The following is a 20364-nucleotide window of genomic DNA, read 5'->3' as shown; positions in this document are numbered from 1 at the left end:
TAAAAAATTTCCCCATTGCTTTATAAAAGAAATCTTGCTTCAATTTGTTTTGTGCCATTATAGGACACAGTAATTTATGATCGCCTGGCTGAAAATTCAAGATACAAGGAAATTACCCTGAAACATTTAGAGCTGTTTGCTACAGGAGGTATTATTATTTGCATATTAGTTGGTTATGAATAAAACCATTAATGTAATAACAATACTATGATTTTGTAACAATTGTAAAAGAGCCTTCACTTTCTTCATTAAAGTTAGTGCAATGTAGTGTAGTGGTTCTTCCTTTCTCATCGTGACTGAGAGATGCCTTTACGCATGTACATAACTTGATTCCTCTTTCATTGATTTCTCTGCCTTTGATTACATTAGTTTGGTAGATGAATGTGTGAAATGATCTCATTGAGAAGCATAGTGTTTGAGATAATATGAGGGAATGTGAAAGGTCTGTCTGTGGGTATTATGCTCATGTTGGTCCGTTCACACATGTAAGTAGCAATACGATGCCACAGTTATCAAAGGAAAAAGAGCTTGTGCGAACAAATACAAAATTTTAGTTCCTCTTGAAATTTAAGATTTTGATTGGTTCAAAAACATCTGATACATTTAGCAATTACCTATACCCCAAACCAGGAGCACCTGGTTATAAAAGAGGTGGTGGTTTTTTATGGAAGAGTAGCAGATTGATGGCAAATGTTTGCAATTATGTTGTCAGATGCTCACATGCAAGCTGGCTGTCCTCTGAGAGCAATACTATCTATGTAATGGAGTGGTCACATTCTTTTGGATTCATTATAACTAATTATCCCGACGCAACACAGCATTTCTCATTTCCATATGTTAGTGTATCAATCAAATTAGCGCAATGCTTTTGTTTTTATTTTTTATGATTTACTTTTAAGTCTTAGTCTGCTTTCCTAAACATTTATTCTTGTTTTAAGAAGAATAGTTTGTCCTTTGGTGTTCTGAACATCTTTCCTTTACTTGAGTTGCAACATTGTATAGGAGGAGGGGTGGGATGGTTTGAAAGTTATGGTAGTTCCCATTGTTTCTAGTGTACCTGAATACCTGTGAACATTTGAATTGAAACACTAACGTGAAGCTACTATATACTGGAAGAATCTGGAGTTATGATGTGCTGCTTTTTTAGAAGAAGCATCATATTAGGTGTAGATGTTGCTTCTCTCTGGATATCAGTGTAAGATAAAAATGGTTCTGTGGCTATTTTATATATCCAGGAAGCATTTTTTTTGTTTCCAGATTCTAAACTCTACTACAAACCCAGATGATAAAGGATATTTTTGATGCGAGATACCATATGAAACCAATATTGTAAAGTGATAAAGCAATGAATAATCATTGAACCTTGCATGACCATTTTATTTCCTTAGGCTTGAGAACACTTTGTTTTGCTGTTGCTGAGATTTCAGAAAATGACTACCGAGAATGGCTAGACGTCTATCAAAGAGCTGCAACTGCTGTACAAAATAGAGCACTGAAACTTGAAGAGAGTTATGAACTAATTGAAAAAGTAGGTGTTGTGTGTTGCCTGAACATGTTACTTATATGTGGCATATCTTGCATCTTTTGAAGCTAATGCTGATCATATTTAGAATTTTGTTGCATTTCAGTTTGCTCAAACAATTTAAAAAGAAGTCCAAAGCCCCCTTATACTGGGCTGACAGGTGGTGAATTATGTGGAGGCATCCCTCAGTCTAGCTCTCTTGGTTGAGGCTGGTAAACAAATTGTCAGAGGGCCTGATATGGCTACTCTAGAGTAATGACTCCAGCATGGTCTTTTAAGGCTTTTATTAAGTGCTGATTATTTACAGTGTTCAGAGCAGTAAAAATGCATCCTTAAGGTGAGGTGTCAGAACCTCCGAATGGCGATTGGCGCGTTTTCTTCCAGCACCAAAGCTTTGGCAGACCCAACCTCTTCCCCCTACGTTTGCGTCGCGATTCGGGAGTTGGGGGGATTGGCCTCCCCCCCGTGCGTCCAACTTCCTGTCCCACCTGCGGCATGGGCTCCACAACCTTGCCTGAGCCTCGGACACCACTTCCTGACTCTCCGCTGGAGGCAGAGCTCTCCTTACTCTCTCCAGCGCTTGGGGATGGGCTGGAACTTAAGATGGGAGGGACTTCCCTGTATCCCTTGTCCCTCACATCCACCCCCCTCCCAGGCTCCTCTCCCCCCCTCCCTAGGGGCTCTCTGCTTGCTGGGGACGAGTGAAACCCCAAGAAGTCTGTGGCATCCGAGCCTGTGGGTGTAAAAATTTCCCCCCAATCCTGCGATCTTTCTCCTTCCCCCTGAGAAGACGGGAATCCCAAGAAGTCAGTGGCGTCAGAGCTGGTGGGAGTAAAAATGTTCTGCCAGTCCTCTCCTGCCTCTGACGTAGTCGACCTCGGTGAAACCCACACCTCTTCTTCCGTATCCTCAAATTCCGCTTCCCATCTCCATGGAGAGCTGCTGCCTGCGATCCCTTCCTCCCGCCCCTCCCCCTCTCCCTCCCTTTCCATGTGCCAGGGCTTGGGCCTGTGGGGGAACAGGGCGTGGAACTCTTCCACTAAAAATTCCTCTTGTACTTCCGTGGCCGGTATCCACTCATTGTGGGACGGCGGAGTGTCCTCCCATGCTATCAGGTACTCCAGCCCTCTCACCCCTCTCCTTGAGTCTAAAATCTCAGTTGCCTCATTGAGCTGTCGGGCGTCTCCCGTCTCCCCCCCTCCCTCTGGAGGCTGATCGCTGTCCCTGAACCAGGTACTTTCCCTGTACGGCGACAGCAGCGATCTATGAAACACTGGGTGCACTCTCATGTCCTCAGGCAGTGCTAGCCTGGACGTGGTGCATGAAGGCCTGGAAGCATGCTGAGCCCCCTTGCAACCCGAAGGGCATCACCAGATATTCAAAAGAGCCCAGAGGCGTGAACATCGTGGTTTTCCACTCATCGCCTTCCCGAATCCTGATCAAGTTGTACGCCCCCCTCAGGTCTAGCTTGGTGAAAATCTTGCCCCTGCGTGCCGCTGTCAGGAGATCGTCCACTCTGGGCATGGGGAAAGCCACTGGCTCTGTCACTGAATTGAGCCGTCTGAAATCCACCACAAGACGGCGCTGTTGCGTGTCTTTCTTGTCCACCCAGAAGACCGGGCTGCCCCCTGCTGCCTTGCTTTCTCTGATGAACCCCCGTTTGAGGTTCTTGTCTATGAACGCCCGCAAATCCTCGAGTTCCTGATCTGACATGGCGTACAGCTTGGCTGGGGGTATCGTTGCCCCTGGCACCAGGTTGATCTGGCAGTCGAAAGACCTGTGTGGGGGTAGGTGGTCGGACTCCGCTTCGCTGAAGACCTCCTGCAGGTCCCAGTACTGCTTGGGTATCGCCTCACCCCCTTTGACATGCATGGTGGCCACCGTGGCTATTGGAGGCCCCTCCCCTGGTTGGTGCTGCATGCAATGTTCCAGACAAAAGTCCGACCCAAACGTGATGCATCTCTGGTGCCAACTTATGGAGGGGTCGTGGCGCGCCAGCCAGCTCATTCCCAAAACGATGGGGGGGGTCTGAGATGGTTGTGACGTTGAAAGCCAGTGTCTCTGAGTGCCTTCCCACCGTCATTCTCATGGGGGGGGGGGGTTTGATGAGTGATGGCCCCTCCCAGCAACTCTCTGCCGTCAATGGTGGCTACGTGCAGGGGAAAATCCAGCTGCAGAAGCTGGATCTGGTGCTCTTCTGCAAAGTTTCTCGAGAAGAAGTTGGCTGAGGCACCACTGTCAATTAAGGCGAGGACTGTCAGGGGATAGCCATTTGGGAGCGTTAGCGTGACTTCTAGAACCACTCCTGCTCTGGGAGGGGTGGGCTGGCTCTGCTCCTCTCTGTGCGGGTGGGCGGGCTGGGGCTGTTGTCTGCTGACTGTGCCTGGCTGCTGCCCCTGGTCTCCTGCAGCCAGGCTGTCTCGTTTCCCTGCTGTGGTGCTGCTTCAGTGGGGGAAGGTACAACCGTTCCCGCCTTTCCTTGCCACTCTCTGCGATGAGGGCAGTCTCTGACGCGATGCCGGGGGGAGTTGCAGAGAAAGCAATTCCCGCCTCTTCCCTCCTTGCGTCTTGGCGCCGCCGGGGTTTGAAAAGCCCACGCGCGCGCTCCACCGATCTCCATCGGTTCCGGCTCTGGGCTTGGTCTGGGCGGGTCTGGGGGCGGGCCCTGGGGTGGGGTTTGGTGATGTGGTCTGTCCTGGGAGCGTGGGAACCAAGGTTTTGCTGCGCGCGTCGCTTGTTTGTCATACCATCTGGATTCCTGTCTCACCCCCACCGTTAGCGCCGCTTTGCTTAACTCATCCATAGTCCGCGGTCTAGGACCTCTTGCCAGCTCATCCTTAACGTCTGCGTGCAAACCCAGGTAGAAGGCTGATTTCACTGGCTCACTTTGCAGATCCCACCCCAGTTTGTGCACCAGCATGGTGAATCTCGCCCAGTAGTCCCTAACTGTGTTAAGTTATGAAGCTCCTGTTTAGTGGCCTCCATTTCACTGTCACTAGCGTACATTATTTTTAAAGCTTATAGAAATAATTTTGCGTTCTTCATGCAAGGATTTTTTTTGCGCGATGAGCGGTCTTACCCATTCCCGGGCGGCCCCCGTCAAATGCTCTATGATAAAGGAGACTCTGTGCGCGTCATCTGGGAATTCTGCTGCATGCAATTCCAGCGCATAATTTATTTCTGTCTCGAATCCTAGGTACTCCCTAGGGTCGCCGCTAAACTTGGTGACTAGGCTCTGTCCCCTTCTCACTTGGACTAGCTGCGGCTGGGGCGCCCCCCCACCTCTAGCGGCTTTCTCCTCTTCCAACTTTTTCTGCAGGTCCAATACCATCACCCTTAGCTGTTTCTCAGTCTCCTCTTTTGTCCTCACCTGGTCCACCAGCTTGTTCAGCTCCTCCTGCGCCCCTCGCGCTTCCTCCTGAGCGGCATGCAATTGCTGCTGTGCCTGCGCTGTGAGGTTCCGTAGCTCCTGCTTCGCTGCTTCGGCCTCCAGCCTCCAATGCTCAGCCTCTTGAGCGCTCATCGCTGCACTCCAAAGTAGCCAAAAAAAAAATTCGGAGGTTGCTGTCAGAGGGCCTGATATGGCTACTCTAGAGTAATGACTCCAGCATGGTCTTTTAAGGCTTTTATTAAGTGCTGATTATTTACAGTGTTCAGAGCAGTAAAAATGCATCCTTAAGGTGAGGTGTCAGAATCTCCGAATGGCGATTGGCGCGTTTTCTTCCAGCACCAAAGCTTTGGCAGACCCAACCTCTTCCCCCTACGTTTGCGTCGCAATTCGGGAGTTGGGGGGATTGGCCTCCCCCCCCCCGTGCGTCCAACTTCCTGTCCCACCTGCGGCATGGGCTCCACAACCTTGCCTGAGCCTCGGACCCCACTTCCTGACTCTCCGCTGGAGGCAGAGCTCTCCTTACTCTCTCCAGCGCTTGGGGATGGGCTGGAACTTAAGATGGGAGGGACTTCCCTGTATCCCTTGTCCCTCACACAAATGATCAGGTGTTTGATCAGTGGGTTGCCCGTCATCAGTAGCCAGCATAAAGCCCCCCAAATAGGGTATTCCATGGGTGGGAAGGCAGCAGAACTGAGCCAGGCTGGATCCTGTGAATCAGACCTGATTTGGACATACTGTGCTAGCCTTGAGCTGGCGCAGAGATCAGTCCAGATCCTGCCTCTTCACCTTCTACTATAGATGTGGGGAGGGGAGGGGAAGTGGTTTAAACTGTGCCATAAGTCTATTTTGGAAAACCCAAAATATGGCCAACACACTGATTTGAAACAAAGCCTTTTTAATTTGTTAAGCTTCATCAAATAAAGCTTTTTATGCCTTGGGCTACTGGGCCTATGTACTTTGGCCTAGTCAGTTATATACAAGAAAGCCTTGAAATAGAGCCGAAGCTTTTCCCCTCTAAGGCCATCCCTTCCCAAATGTCTTGCCCAGGTCCTCAAAAATACCACTACTGATAAAATGCCTAATGCCCCATGGTTTTCCAGAGTAGCAGGAAAGAGAATGAACTGTCTCAAAATGAATGATCACTTCTAAAAAATGGTAAGGAGGCCAGAAAGATCCAGATGATTTCCTCCTGCTGCTATTGCTCTTCCCAGAAAGAATGAAAGTAAGAACAAATCAAACTAGACGTGAAGAGCAAAGCATTGCAAATTATACATTAAGGCATTCAGCCCAATTCTAAGCAAACATTGAAAATAAGTATCACTGAAATATTTCAAAGTAAATGCTTCTTTAGATTATGCTTTTTTGCCCAGAGCCCCTGATTCTGTATTTAATTTTTATTTACAATATTCAAAACTGTATTTGTGATTGTTGTTTAAAAAATAATTCTGATATGCTCTTTTCAAAGAACCTTCAGTTACTTGGAGCTACAGCAATAGAAGATAAGTTACAAGACCAAGTGCCTGAAACAATAGAAACTCTAATGAAAGCAGATATTAAAATTTGGATCCTTACTGGAGATAAGCAAGAGACTGCTATTAACATTGGTAATGTGTAAGACTTAAGTCTTCGTGCTACATTGTTCTTTTAAATCTTTAAATAATAGTAAAATACCGGTAATAATAATGGAAAGAAATATGCATTTGTGTAATGGAAACAAGTGACCTAGACCTGCATTTACCCTAAGGTGCCTGTGATGCAGGTGTCACTTATGAGAAGGCGCTTCCTCTTGGCTACAGGCTAGGACGCAAAGATGAGGGGCAGATGCCCTTGCCAAGCTAGAAGGCAACAGGATATTTCTGGCTTGAAAAAGAAGAAATAATGCTATTCACCATGCTGCCTCTCCTCTCCCCCTTATACCCCCCCCCAACTGAGGTAGACTCATTGCTAAGGTACAAGCTAAACCCCAAAGTGCCTTTTTCTCTTGCCACTTCACCAGAAAGAGGAGCAAGCAAGACACTGTTCACACTGCCCCTCCCTCTCTCCCCTACCTGGGGAAGGCATGATCCAGAGAGCCTGGCTACAATTATCAAACCATCTTTTGCCTGTTGGTAGCGGCAGACATTGCTTCACAGTGTCCAGGTTCAGAATGCCTTTCTCCTCCTTCCCAGGGGAAGGAGTTGCTCCACCCCCCCCCGTGTAACCCACCCCATGGTCCCCAGGTGCCCTGTGTTTTCCTGTGCCTTTTTCATGAGTTTCATCTCTCTGTCCTCTCCTCTTGTTGTCGGTTGTTATGTTAGGCGGGTATGCACATTTAAGTTTTCAGAACCCTCCTTTCACCTATTTTTCTGTCCTTGCTTACCCACTCCATCTAGTGTGTCTGTGTATCTGTGGGTTTTTTTTTCTTTTGTCACTGTTTCCCTCTCCCTTTTTGCTTCTGTGGGTTTGGGAGATCAGGTTGTTGGTCACAACCTGGGGTGGGGGTGGTCAGTTGGGATTTGCCCTGTGCCCTTTGGGGCCATAACTGTGACCAGGCCAGAGGTATGCTCATCTCACGCTGCAATACTTGCAATACAGGGCAAGTCTTTTATAAAGAGACACGTTTTTCACAATTCCCATACTCTCTGGAATACGGGATCACATTTGTGACACGGGTTGGAGAGGTGCGTTCTCTCATTCTAGCTCAAAGAGGAGCATAGCAGTTTTGTGCCTTTTTTGGTCGGCTGCACAGCATCTAGCTGTTCTCCTTATGGCTTCCTCTGCTGACTCACCACATTACAGCATGACAGAAAGAGATGGAGAGATTGGGCTGTGTACTGTCTCCCTCACCCAGAGCCTCACAAACAGATGCTTTTCCCCTTCCCCTGCAGTGGAGATTCCCCGTATTCTTATCAAGGGCGCACACATGAATATCATTGAAGATCCAATAGTGCAGGTGGCTGGCACTGCTGGCAGGGATAGGTCAGAGGGCAAATAATCCCATATATCCAGGCATAAAAGTCAAACACCAACACTGATTTCTCCTAATAAAATATTGTATTTCTTTCTAATAGGGCACTCATGTAAACTCCTGAGAAAGAACATGGGGCTACTTGTCATAAATGAAGGCTCTCTCGATGTAGGTATAATTGAAAAAACATGCTAATGCCTGCATGCTACCATGGGTCTCTGTAAAACCTTTAAACCGCCAGTATGTGTTTGGATCAAATTATTATAATTATACCACATGCAGGAAAGCATGTATGTGGCTGACACCTATATCCCTGGTAGCATCTAATAAAGGAATTCGGCTTTTTCTTGCTGCTGCTCCAGTTCTTGTTCTTCTGCTTGGAGGGGGCAGGATAACACTGAGCGCAATGATAGTGTGTCACGCGTTTATTTTACTAGGTTTTATCAGAGAGAGAAATATGGGTCGGTGACAGCGGTGCATCCTCGTCTCTCCTCACTTCAGATGCTTCCTAATTTGAGATTAAATGTAGCTGACTCTTTGTATGCCACCAGAGGGTGGTACTGAGTTACTGAACTTAAATGACATACAAAAAGAACAGTAAGCATAGCTGTCAAGTTCTCCCTTTTATAAGGGAAATTCCCTTATGCTGAATAGGCTTCCTCGCGAGAAAAGGGTAAACTTGACAGCTATGAAAAATAAAAATAAAAAATCCTTCCAGTAGCACCTTAGGGACCAACCAAGTTTGTCATAGGTATGAGCTTTCGTGTGCATGCACATTTATTCAGATACACTTCTTCAGATTCAGTATTCTTCAGTGTATCTGAAGAAGTGTGCATGCACACGAAAGCTCATACCTATGACAAACTTGGTTGGTCTCTAAGGTGCTACTGGAAGGATTTTTATTATTATTATTTTGACTGCGTCAGACCAACACGGCTACCTACCTGTTGACAGCTATGAGTAAGACAAGGACAATATGTAAAAATAGCAAGTGATGAGTAATACAAATTGAAGTACTAATACAGTATATTGACTAAGAGTAAGAACTATGCATCCATTCAAATCTCACCTCCGTAATAAACTTTATAGGTGGCCTTAGGCAAGCTATTATTCTATTAGCTTCATCTCCTCAATCCCCATCTGCAATATAGGGATAATAATAATAGCCTACCTTACATAGATGTTGAAGATCTTCTAAGTGACATACTTTGAATACTTGAAATGCTCTCCAAAAATTGCAAAATGTTATTGTTGTACAATAATGTGAAAATGCAAAAAAGAAGAAGAAAGGCCAGGCATGGTTAATACTTGGGAATTCTGTGGATTTCCGTAACATTATTCTTCTTAGTAGTAGGATGTGCTTAAAAATTGAATTCCTTGCTGTGGGTCCCATTATACTGAAATGGCATAATTTGATCATTTCCCGAAAACGAAGAGCACAAATGAATATTGAGAATCTGATTTTAAGATAGCCTGCACCCATACGGTTCATGGCTAAAATAGTAAATGCCATTCAGCTGAGAGGGGAAATTGAAATAACTACAGATATTATAAATCATGGAATCAACTAAGATCTGACATTTCTGTAGGTCAGTGGTCATCAGGCTTTCTGGGTCAGTAGGCACTGGTAATAATACTCCCAGCTAATGAATCTGTAATAAAAGGCAACAGATTACATTGATGTAATCCCACTGAACTTGTTAGCGGTATACCTGTGTACGTGGTTAAAAAAAGTCATCCACTAAACATCACCCCAAGAGGGTCTCCTAGCTTTTGCAGTGGGATTTTTATTTTCCCTGGCTAGGTGCTATTTTGTGGCAATACTGATGTGGTCTTTATTTATCTTTGCTGTTTTAAAAGCTACTGGTGTATTAGTTACATCAAGGCAGAATATAATAATTCCATAATTAATTGATAAATGTATATCAAAAGTATAAAACTGTTCAACAGAATTGAAGTGATTCATATTTTTGGTGGTGATTTTTTTTATAGGCAACAAGAGAGACATTAAGCAATCATTGCAGCACTCTTGGTGATGCTTTGAGGAAAGAAAATGATTTTGCTCTTATTATTGATGGTAAAACACTGAAGTATGCATTGACATTTGGTGTAAGGCAATATTTCCTCGATTTGGCTCTGTCGTGTAAAGCTGTTATTTGTTGCAGGTAAAACTTTTTCTTCTTGAAAACAAAGCATTCATACAATTTTGAGAAGTATAGCTCCTCAAAAAGTGTTTTCTATTTTTAGAATAATTTAGGTTATTAAGTAGTTTTTGGAGTGGGTTTTTTTAGGCATAATTTTAACAGTCTGCTACAATGCCATGTGTCCTCTTTTTCCAGGACATGACCTCTTTTTCGGGGTAAAATTCGGGACACATTGCATTTATTTGCTTTTAATGGCCTTCTTGCTCTTCAAAATATGGCAACCCAACACTTAAAAATATAGTTATAGGAAACATTTGTTCTTTTGTATTGCATGTGATATGATCAACAATATCATAATTTCTTAGCAATACCATAACTGGATGGGCTTTCCTAAAGCCTGCCAACTACCATAATTTACTGATTTTGGTTTTTCTTGGCTTCTCAATTTTCCAATCAGTTTCCCCCATTTCTTTTTCAGTTTGTGAATCTTAAAAACAAAACAAAAAACAATGGCTTCCAGTGTAATGTGAAATCATAGAAGTTGCATAAAAAGCATGCAGTACAATTGTGATTTTCTTTGCTGCCTTACATTTAGAAAAATAAAATGGTAAAATGGAATTTCTCAAAACATTTCTTTTATAGAGTTTCACCTCTTCAGAAATCTGAAGTTGTAGAAATGGTCAAAAAGCAGGTAAAAGTGGTAACACTGGCAATTGGTGATGGAGCAAATGATGTTAGCATGATACAAACAGCACATGTTGGTGTTGGCATTAGTGGCAATGAAGGGCTACAAGCAGCTAATTCTTCAGATTATTCAATAGCTCAGGTAAATCCACTGATAAATGAAATTTTAAAAGACAGTTGTTTCAAGTGACAGATGCAGTATACATATACCTAAATTTATTTCCATTATCATTTATAGTTCAAGTACTTGAAGAACTTGCTATTGGTCCATGGTGCCTGGAATTATAGCAGAGTTGCTAAATGCATCCTATACTGCTTCTACAAGAATATTGTCCTTTATATTATTGAGGTAATTATGGCATCCTATGCTACTAACATGAGTTTGACCAAACTCATGTGCTTTTTCATATAAAGTGTGATTTGTTACACATTAAAATTTTAGTTTAAATGGATGTAGAATGACTCCTCAGTTGTGTTTTATTGTATGGTCTAATTAAATACTAAACTCTGTTATTTCCCTCTGTTTTTCTTGCTGAAAGTGAAACTTTGCTCAGATTTTATACATTTTAAAAGTTAACACCAAATGTGTCCAAATAAGACTGACTAGCTTCAAAAATCTCTTCCTCAGATATGGTTTGCATTTGTTAATGGATTTTCTGGACAAATACTTTTTGAAAGATGGTGCATAGGACTTTACAATGTGGTAAGATATTGTACCTTATTTATTCTGACATTTTAATTCCTGTTAAAATACACTGATTTCTTAACAAATTGATCCCATGGTGTGTTTTGTTTACATGTTAGATGTTTACAGCCATGCCCCCACTGACTCTTGGAATATTTGAGAGATCCTGTCGAAAAGAAAATATGCTAAAATACCCCGAATTATACAAGACTTCTCAAAATGCACTGGATTTCAACTCTAAGGTAGAAAATGGTTTCGTTATCTTTAGAATAGCATCATATGAATGTACTTCCTGTTTCAGTTCTGCGTGATTAAAAAGGATTAGCTATATGATTAATAATGAAACTATTTTACATCACCACCAGGCTGTAAAATAATTGAATAAAATGTCACAAAAATGCAATTCACAAATTGCTATACTGCACTAATTTTCCCTCCCTCTTAACGACTGCATAAATAGTAGAGACCCAGCAAGCCTCAAACACACCTTAACTCTGGACCTGGTAGCATACATGAGTTTAGTGCCAGGGCTGTTTGCAGCCACAATGACACTAGACTATGCAGTGTCCTAGAGGCCAGGTAAGCCTGCAACTTTATTACAAGCATGGGTGATATAGACCTTGAATGCCTTTCTTCTGCTGCCGGATGGATTCTGTCTGTCAGTGGGGAGGACAGTATTGAATACCATATTTAAAATGAAAATGGCACATGTTTTCATATTTGTCATTTGTGGTATTGGATTTTTTCTTTAAAATGTTTTATACCATATTTTAATCTTTTTGTGTTTTATTCCCATTTATTCTATGGTATTTTGGATTTTAAATGTTTGAATTTTAAACTTCCATATTTTATTTTAAATATTTTTTATTAATTTTTCAACAAAAATAAAAAACAAACAACCACAACCACAACAACAACAACAACAAAGAAAGAAAGAAAACTCTAGATAGAAGCAATATCCAATCCATAAAACAGGATTATCTGAATCCTGTGACTTCCCTCCCCCCCCCCCCCCCCGGTTCCTTGATTTTCTTTTTCAACTGCATATCATTTCTACTCCAAATTCTTTTTCTACCTCTAATTTCTTACATTATTTCTAAAATTACATGTGTTCTTAAAATCCGGCCAATATATTAGCCTGTATACAATACTTTTGTAAGTACATTTCCCATTCTTTTTTCAGTTTCTTGTCATCTTTGTTTCTGAGCTTTCCAGTTAATTTAGCCATTTCAGTGTAGTCCATTAACTTGGTTTGCCAATCTTCTTTGGTCGGGGCTGCTTCCTCTTTTCACCTTTGGGCTAGCGGTATCCGGGCGGCCTAAACTTCCAGATTTTAAAGTTTTTTAAAACTGCTTTTTACAAAGTATGTCAAAGTGACTTAAACAATCAGCACAGAGCATAAAAGAAAAAGAGAAACGGCAATCTCTGTTTTTTATTCATAGATTATGTTTTTGTTCTTTGCATTGATTTTGTTGTTGGTCAGTGGTCAATCGCTCATAGATTCAGAATAACGTCTACAGCCACACCACCCTGAAAGCACCCGATCCCGTCTGATCTCGGAAGTTAAGCAGGGTCGGGCCTGGTTAGTACTTGTGATGCGAGAATAACCATATAGACTAAACATGCCCCAAGTAGTGCAACAAATAATGTGACAGCTAAATAAACTTTTAGAAAATTCGGATTAGGGTCTCATATTCATATGATAAACAGTGTTTTTGCAGAATATTTGAAGATTCTTTTTAGTTGTGCGAGTATCTCCATTGTGGTGGTTTTAATTCTTTGTTAGTTTTAGAAAGCTTGTATATTTTGCTGGGTTTATTTTGAGTAAGTTTTCTGAATAAATGCTTACAAGCTACCTGTGGAGACAGAATGGTTGATTCAGGCCTGATGTGCAGAGGATCTGGAATCATTGTTGCGTGGGTTTGTTATGTTAAAAAGGGTCAGAGTTTGTGGAGCCACTAAAGAGGTTAAAGGATTAGCATGTAACAATAAGTACCGGTCAGGAAAATGGAAAAGTAGGCCTAATTTTCTTGCATCCACCTGTGCCTTCTGTCAAATAAAACTTGTGGCAATGGCATAGCAAGGAGGAGAGAGAAAGGTTAATGAGCAACACAAGTTCAAATGTTCTAAAGTATTGTGGCGTAAATTGGATCATAGAACCTTACCTACTTGGGGAAAGTAACAAAGAAGTTGGAGACATGGTGGAACATTTTTTTAGGCAGGCAACTCAATTTCTGTTGTTTGAGCAACTTAAAACTATTAATGCCCTTCTGTTTAACACAATAAAGATTATGTTTTGGGAAAGTATATCTGATTATAAAACATGGTTTTCTACTATATGAAAGAATTTATACCAAAAGCTCTCTTCTTACTTAGTTTTTATATAATGTGCAAAATGCTGGGTTTCTGCGTTTGACTAGACTTGCCACATTTTGGCAGGTGTTTCTAACACGCATATAGTAAAAAGAAACAATTGTGGGAAAATGTGTACCCTGTTTCTCATATTTTAAGACATACCCATAAAATAAGCCATAGCAGGATTTTTTAAGCATTCAAGGAATATAAGCCATACCCCGAAAATAAGACATAGTGATAGGCGCAGCAGCAATGCCGGCCGCGGCAGGAGGAGGAGGAAAAAAATAAGACATCCCTTGAAAATAAGCCATAGTGTGTTTTTTTGAGGAAAAAATAAATATAAGACGTGTCTTATAATATGAGAAACACGGTAATAAAGAAAACAGTTGTGTGTGTGTATCAACAACTAATTTTTTTCTGTCTCTTTTCTTTTCACTCTATATTTTGAAATTGTTGTTTTATCATCTGTCCTCATGTTACACTGATTAGGATATAGAATGAAACCACAAACACTTAATGCTTAATGCTAATTTAGTGCACAATCAGTTAGTAGAACAAAGATGGCTTTGGTTTTTTCTATAGAAGGCATTCATTTCTTTAAAAACTAAAAAAATTAAAATGAAAGATAGTGAACATATTTCGAGAAACATAAACATAAATAAATCACCCATGAAGAGCTGTGAGGCAGAAAATGCATCAGTTATATTAGTTCTTAGCGGTGGCCTTTTGAAAAACACATTTTCTGAATCTAACTAAAAGATGAAAAGAAGGTCAGAGTTCACACAGTTAGTTTTACCTCAAATGGTTCTCAGGAATGTTTGTTTTCCTTTAGGTTTTCTGGGTTCATTGTTTAAATGGCCTCTTCCACTCAGTAATTCTGTTTTGGTTTCCACTAAAAGCCATCCAGTATGGTAAGTAAATGAAATACAGAATTTGAAAATACTGTATGTTTTTAAAATGGCAATATCCAGGGTTGCACTAAAGCAAATGGGGAGCTAAAACATCTTTTTAAATTGCTAGTGTCATGTGATTTGGGGTATAATTGTTATGTACCGGTAATAATGCAACAATGTTATACTAGTCTTATTTAATACATATCAATAGAAGTTCTTTTCGGATCTGTCTTCTTCCAAGCTGCATAGAGGGTCTTTTTCCAAACTGTGTTGCTGGAGAACTGGGAGTTTATTCAACTTGTAGAGGTTAATTTGGAAGTGTGTTTCCAAATACAAGTATGTATCCTCCCAAGTTTGAATTACTTATAAGCCAAAGGAGATAAACTAAGTAGATCAATACGTTATAAACCAAAAACCTCAGCTTTATATCAGACTAGTGGTTGGTAAATTAAAAGAAATTATTCTGGCAGAATTGCAATTGTCTTCTTCAGTGAATGGAATTAACTTCTTCCAGCAGAAATGGTCTCCTGTCAGAGGAAAATAACTCTAGGATATTAGCCATAAGATGTCTTTGGAAATAATGATAAACTGGTTTATTGTTACAGGAATGAGCCTTGGTTCACATGCTCCCCAGGAGATAGCAAGATTTTGCTACAGTTTAATGTTGAATCCTAAACTTATTGAAACAAACCATACACTGTGGTTTGAAGGTGGTCCCCCCCCCCCCCCGTAAAACATAGTTAAGATTAACCACCATTTGTTCTGGTTTGGACATAACACTAATCTGCAGTTAGTTTAAAATGGAAGTGAAAGCTTTCAATATCTGCACAGCCACCTAAGACTTATTCTAATAATGATAAACCATATTTTATTATTACCACCAAACACAGGAGAAGTTCGGTGACCCACACATTTTTGCCCAATGAACTTTACCATTTGTACAAGGCACTTCATAGAATCATAGGACTCTTGAGTTGAAAGATACCCCAAGGGAAATGTAGTCCAACCCCCTGCAATTCCGGAAACTCAGCTAGATCATACATGACAAATAACCATTCAACCTCTGCTTAAAAACCTCCATTGAAAAAGAGTCCACCACCTTCTGAGGGAGCCCATTCCACTGTTGAACTGCTCTCACCGTCAGAAAGTTTGGTTCGGGTCCTAGCCTCCGGAGCAGAAGAAAACAAGCTTGCTCTATTTTCCACATGATAGCCCTTTAGATATTTGAAGGTGGCTGTAATATTTCCTCTCAGTCTCCTCTTTTTCAGGCTAAACATTCCCAGCTCCTTAAACCATTCCTCATAAGGCTCGGTTTCCAGACCCTTGATCATCTTGGTCGCCCTCCTCCAACTTGTCAATATCCTTCTTAAATTGTGGCACCCAGAACTGGACACAGTACTCCAAGTGTGGTTTGACCAAGGCGGAAAAGAGCAGTACTATTACTTCCTTTTATCTGGACACTATACTTCCATTGATGCAGCCTAGAATAGCATTTTTTTTTATTGCTGCATCACACTACTGACTTGGGTTAAGCTTGTATTCTATGAAGACCCCTAGAACCTTTTCACATGTGCTACTGGCAAACAAGGTGCAGTTGGTTCTTCCTGTCTAAGTGCAGAACCTTATATTTGTCCCTACTTAAATGTTTTTGGTTGTTTGAGCCCAGTTCTCCAATCCGTTAAGGTCATCTTGAATCCAGATTCTGTCTTCTGTGGCATTGGCTGCCCCTCTGAGTTTGGTGTCATCTGCAAATTGGATGAGCATAGCCTCAATTCCATTGTCCAAGGCATTTATAAAGATGTTGGACAACAACAGACTCAGGAAAGAACCTTGTGGCATCTGACCTACCACTTTTTCCAGGATGATGGGAACCCATTAGTGAGCACTGTTTGGGTTTAGTTATCTCATCCAGCCCACATTTTACCAGCTTCTCTGCAAGAATATCATACAAAAGCCTTACTGAAATCAAGATACACTAAGTCCACAGGATTCCCCTTATTTACTCAGCTTGTAGTAAAAACAAAAAAAGAATTGAGATTCATCAGGCATGACTTGTTTTTGAGAAACCCATGCTAAGTCTTAGTCATCACAGCATCCTTTTCTAAGTGCTCATAGACCAACCGTTTAATTATCTGATCTAGGACGTTACATAGTATTGACACCAAGCTGACTGGTCAGTAGTTACCGGTACTTAGGTCCTCTTTGATGGGGACAACAAACTGACCATATTCTGCCTCAAATTAAAATAGTTTTGTCCATGGAAAGAAACCCGAGGGAACAGTTCTTTGGCAATTTAAGCAGAAATTTATACCGGTATTATAGAATCATTTCCATAAATAACCCCCGTTTTAATATTTCTGATGTTGTTATCTTACAGATACTGTATTTGCCAGTGGTAAAACTTCAGACTATTTGCTTTTGGGAAACACAGTATATACCGTAAGTATTGCTAATGTGAATGTAACTTGTGTCGTAGGCAGAAGAGTATGCTAGAAATTTGATACTGGGTGATTCTTTATTCCAATCTTAATATTATTATTTTAGCCTGTGGGTTGGCTGTTTGATTGAATGATGGATTGATTTAACCAATTGATATACCATTTAACAAGGTATAAGCAGGTATGAGCACAGTCTCTAAGTAGTGTACAGTAAGGTTAACAAAAAAAAACCAGATACAAAAAATAAATTAAAATGAACTATAAAATCAAAAAATCAAAAAACTTAAATTTGTGCACTCTGAGCATATAGAGCAGGGTGTAAAACAACTTCTCATAAGAAGCCTGTGTAGCCTCCCTTCAGCAACCCGTCAGGTTCAGTGTGCTACATCTTTGCCAGCCCATTCCTCTTCAAATGGAGAGTCATCCACACCTCTTAAGACATCCAACAGCTTCTCCAATTTCTGGTCCTTGAGGATGAATGGATTCCTAGGTGCTTGTGTAGCTTCTACCACTCCCTGTACAGTTGATTCTTGAATGTCCTGTTCTTGATTAAATCATCCCCTGGATCTTTTGCATTTGAATTTATGCTGTCTCATAGCATAAAAGGGCATTTTATCATCTCATGATAATTATTATAATGCTATTATTATCAGCTATTGCTGGCCTTCATCCTAAGGTCCTGGGGCAGGTTCCAGCATTAAAATGCAACGTTAAAAACAGGTTGAAACAACCTGCAATCATAGAAATAAGATGGTCCTAAAGATCTATACCTCAAGGATCGAAAGCCAGAGTAAAGAGGTGCATCTTCAGAATTCTCCAGAAGCTGTATAATGAAGGTGCCTGATGGACATCTATGGCCAGGAAGTTCCATAACTTAGAGAGTGCCACAGAGAATGCCCTCTCTCAGGCTACCATCCTGAGCTTCTGAGGACAGAGGAACTACCTCCTCTCCCACCGCCACTCTTAGCACCCAAGAGGGTCTATAGCGAGCGAAGAAGGCTGTCTTTCAGGTATTTGTGTGTTAGATAGCTATAGATGGAAGGCTGGCATCGAAAAGGGCTACTTTAGGCTTTGCTCAAATGCTTGACCACACTCAGTAGAGTTTGAAACTTCATTTATTTGAACAGCTGGCTTCTTCCCCCGTATCATAGGACAAACAGTGAGAATCACCTCCTTTTCAAAAGCCATTTGCTTTGTGCCATTGAGCAGTGACGTAGCTACCCCCAGTGGCGCCTGGGGCAGTTGCAGGTGTGCCAGGGTGCGCACGCTCCTCGCCAAAGGGGCGGTGTACGCCGTCGGAGCTAGGTCCCTCAGGAGCGCCCCCTCCAGCTGGAGAGCAACTGCTGCAGCACTGCCTCCAGCTGACCCCCCGGCCCTATCTCCCTATTCATTCTCTTCCACCTCTTCCAGGCTCCGCAAGGGGCAAGGTTGATTGAGAGAAGCTTTGCGCACCTTGGGAGCACTTCGACCTGCTTTTCTGGTGGCGCGGGGAGAGAATCACAGCCTCAGCGGTAGGGCAAGTTGACTTCCCTGCCTCCACCTTCACTGGACCCAATGACTTTGTGTGTGTGTGTGTGTGTGTGTGTGTGTGTGTGTGTGTGTGTGTGTGTGGAAAGAGGAGCTGTGACTTGGAAGGCAACGATCCCTCCCCCCAACCACTTTTAGAGCTTTGCAGGAGGAACCAGCTGATCCGTTTTGTTCCCCTTCCTACCACAATAAGCCTCACTCCCCTGCCTTTGGATCCAGCTTCTCTCACCCCCTCTCTGCTCCTCCCTCCTTCCTTCCCTCGCCGCCACCGCCACTTCTCCTGCAGGGGATTCCTAGGCATCCAAGAGGGACAGCGGCTCTGTCACCCTGCAGGAACCATGCCACCCTCCAGCTCCATTCCGCCCAGTGCACTTCGCCACCCCCGCCCCTGCCTTCCTACACTACTGCCATTGAGGATGGGAGTGGGGATGCAATTTGAGAAAACCAACACCAAGGACTCTTCAGCTCTTTGGATTTCGTAAAGCAATCTGAATGTTAAATTGTAATCTGGAATCTTATTCAATTATAAACATGACTTATTTGTTTTTCTGTTTTTTATACTAATTTTATTGATTTTACAAATATAAATCATAACAGTCCAATTTACTTCTCCATATTTAGAGATTTGTCCAAATCTCTGGACTCCCCACCTTCCCCTCCATGGGTCCTGTTGTATACCCTCTCAACTGCATGTTATTTCATAATCCGTATTTTATATCTTTTCATATTGTCCACCATATTCGCTATATTACAAGTGTTATTGGAATCCTTCTAGTGTTCTCATTTGCTTACAGTGATCTCCTAGATAAATTATAAATTGTTCCCATTCTTTGTTGAAGTTTTGGTTTTCTTGGTTCCTGAGCTTTCTGGTTAGTTTTGCCATTTCGGCATAGTCCAACAGCTTAATTTGCCATTCCTCTCTAGTAACATCCGTGTGGCTGTTGTCGCATACATAAAAAGTCTTTTCTGCTCCTTTGGAATGTTGGTACCTACAATTCCTAATAAAAAGTTTCTGGTTTTTTTTTTTTTACAAAAGTTATTTTAAACATCTTTTTCAATTCAAATGTATATCATTTTGCAGGATGCTTTTGTTACCTTACATGTCCACCGCATATGGTAGAAGGTGCCTTCTTTTTCCTTACATTTCCAGCAGTTATTTGTACTTTTCATACATTTTTGCTAACTCACTGGGAGTCAAATACCACCGGTACATCATTTTCATATAATTTTCTTTCAGTCTACAACATGCCAAGAATTTCAAGTCTTTTTTCCATAACCTTTCCCAATCTGAAAGTTGGATATTATGTCTCAAATCCCTCACCCAGTGTATCATTACAGATTTAACCTGTTCACCTTTTGCATGCCATTCCAAAAGCAAATTTTGAAACGTCATACTTCACTTGGAGTTGAAACACTGTTATATCGGTTAAGGAAAAGTAGCTAATTTCTCTCTCTCTCTTTAGTTTGTAGTAATAACTGTGTGTTTAAAAGCTGGATTAGAGACTTCATATTGGACTTTGGTAAGAAATTATTTTTAAAATAGCTCAGGTTACACTATATAATAAAGCGATACGTGTAAATTTACTGTAATTTATGTAACAGAGTACTGACCTATATAGGTTGACGAGAGGTTAACTGGGTTGGGTTTATTCAAAGAACAACTGCATAGAAATTGGCAATATTAATAGACAAAATAGGCATGTTAATCTGCAAATTCTGATAGCAATAAACCAAGGAAAAGAGGGAATGGGATAGAACTATAATCCTGCCTACCCAGA

At 41.8% G+C, this 20364-nt stretch overlaps 1 protein-coding gene across 4 annotated transcripts in view; it reads left to right on the top strand.

Annotated features, from left to right (window-relative positions):
- The window catches only part of ATP8A1 (ATPase phospholipid transporting 8A1), a 115858-nt gene that overhangs the window by 63044 nt on the left and 32450 nt on the right, over positions 1 to 20364 (top strand). For all 4 annotated transcript variants that reach the window (XM_060278864.1, XM_060278866.1, XM_060278865.1 and 1 more), the window contains 12 exons: positions 64 to 148; positions 1389 to 1528; positions 6379 to 6517; positions 7964 to 8028; positions 9853 to 10025; positions 10647 to 10830; positions 10927 to 11037; positions 11317 to 11391; positions 11493 to 11615; positions 14561 to 14639; positions 16999 to 17060; positions 20050 to 20106. In XM_060278864.1, coding sequence (XP_060134847.1) covers positions 64 to 148; positions 1389 to 1528; positions 6379 to 6517; positions 7964 to 8028; positions 9853 to 10025; positions 10647 to 10830; positions 10927 to 11037; positions 11317 to 11391; positions 11493 to 11615; positions 14561 to 14639; positions 16999 to 17060; positions 20050 to 20106 — 1293 coding nt within the window. The remainder of the gene's footprint in view (positions 1 to 63; positions 149 to 1388; positions 1529 to 6378; positions 6518 to 7963; positions 8029 to 9852; positions 10026 to 10646; positions 10831 to 10926; positions 11038 to 11316; positions 11392 to 11492; positions 11616 to 14560; positions 14640 to 16998; positions 17061 to 20049; positions 20107 to 20364) is intronic.

This window comes from Zootoca vivipara, chromosome 9 (assembly GCF_963506605.1).
Source record: "Zootoca vivipara chromosome 9, rZooViv1.1, whole genome shotgun sequence".
In the NCBI taxonomy this organism is placed as follows: domain Eukaryota; kingdom Metazoa; phylum Chordata; class Lepidosauria; order Squamata; family Lacertidae; genus Zootoca; species Zootoca vivipara.
The sequence above is the reverse complement of the archived record's forward strand: the minus strand, read 5'-3'. Positions and strand labels throughout refer to the sequence as shown.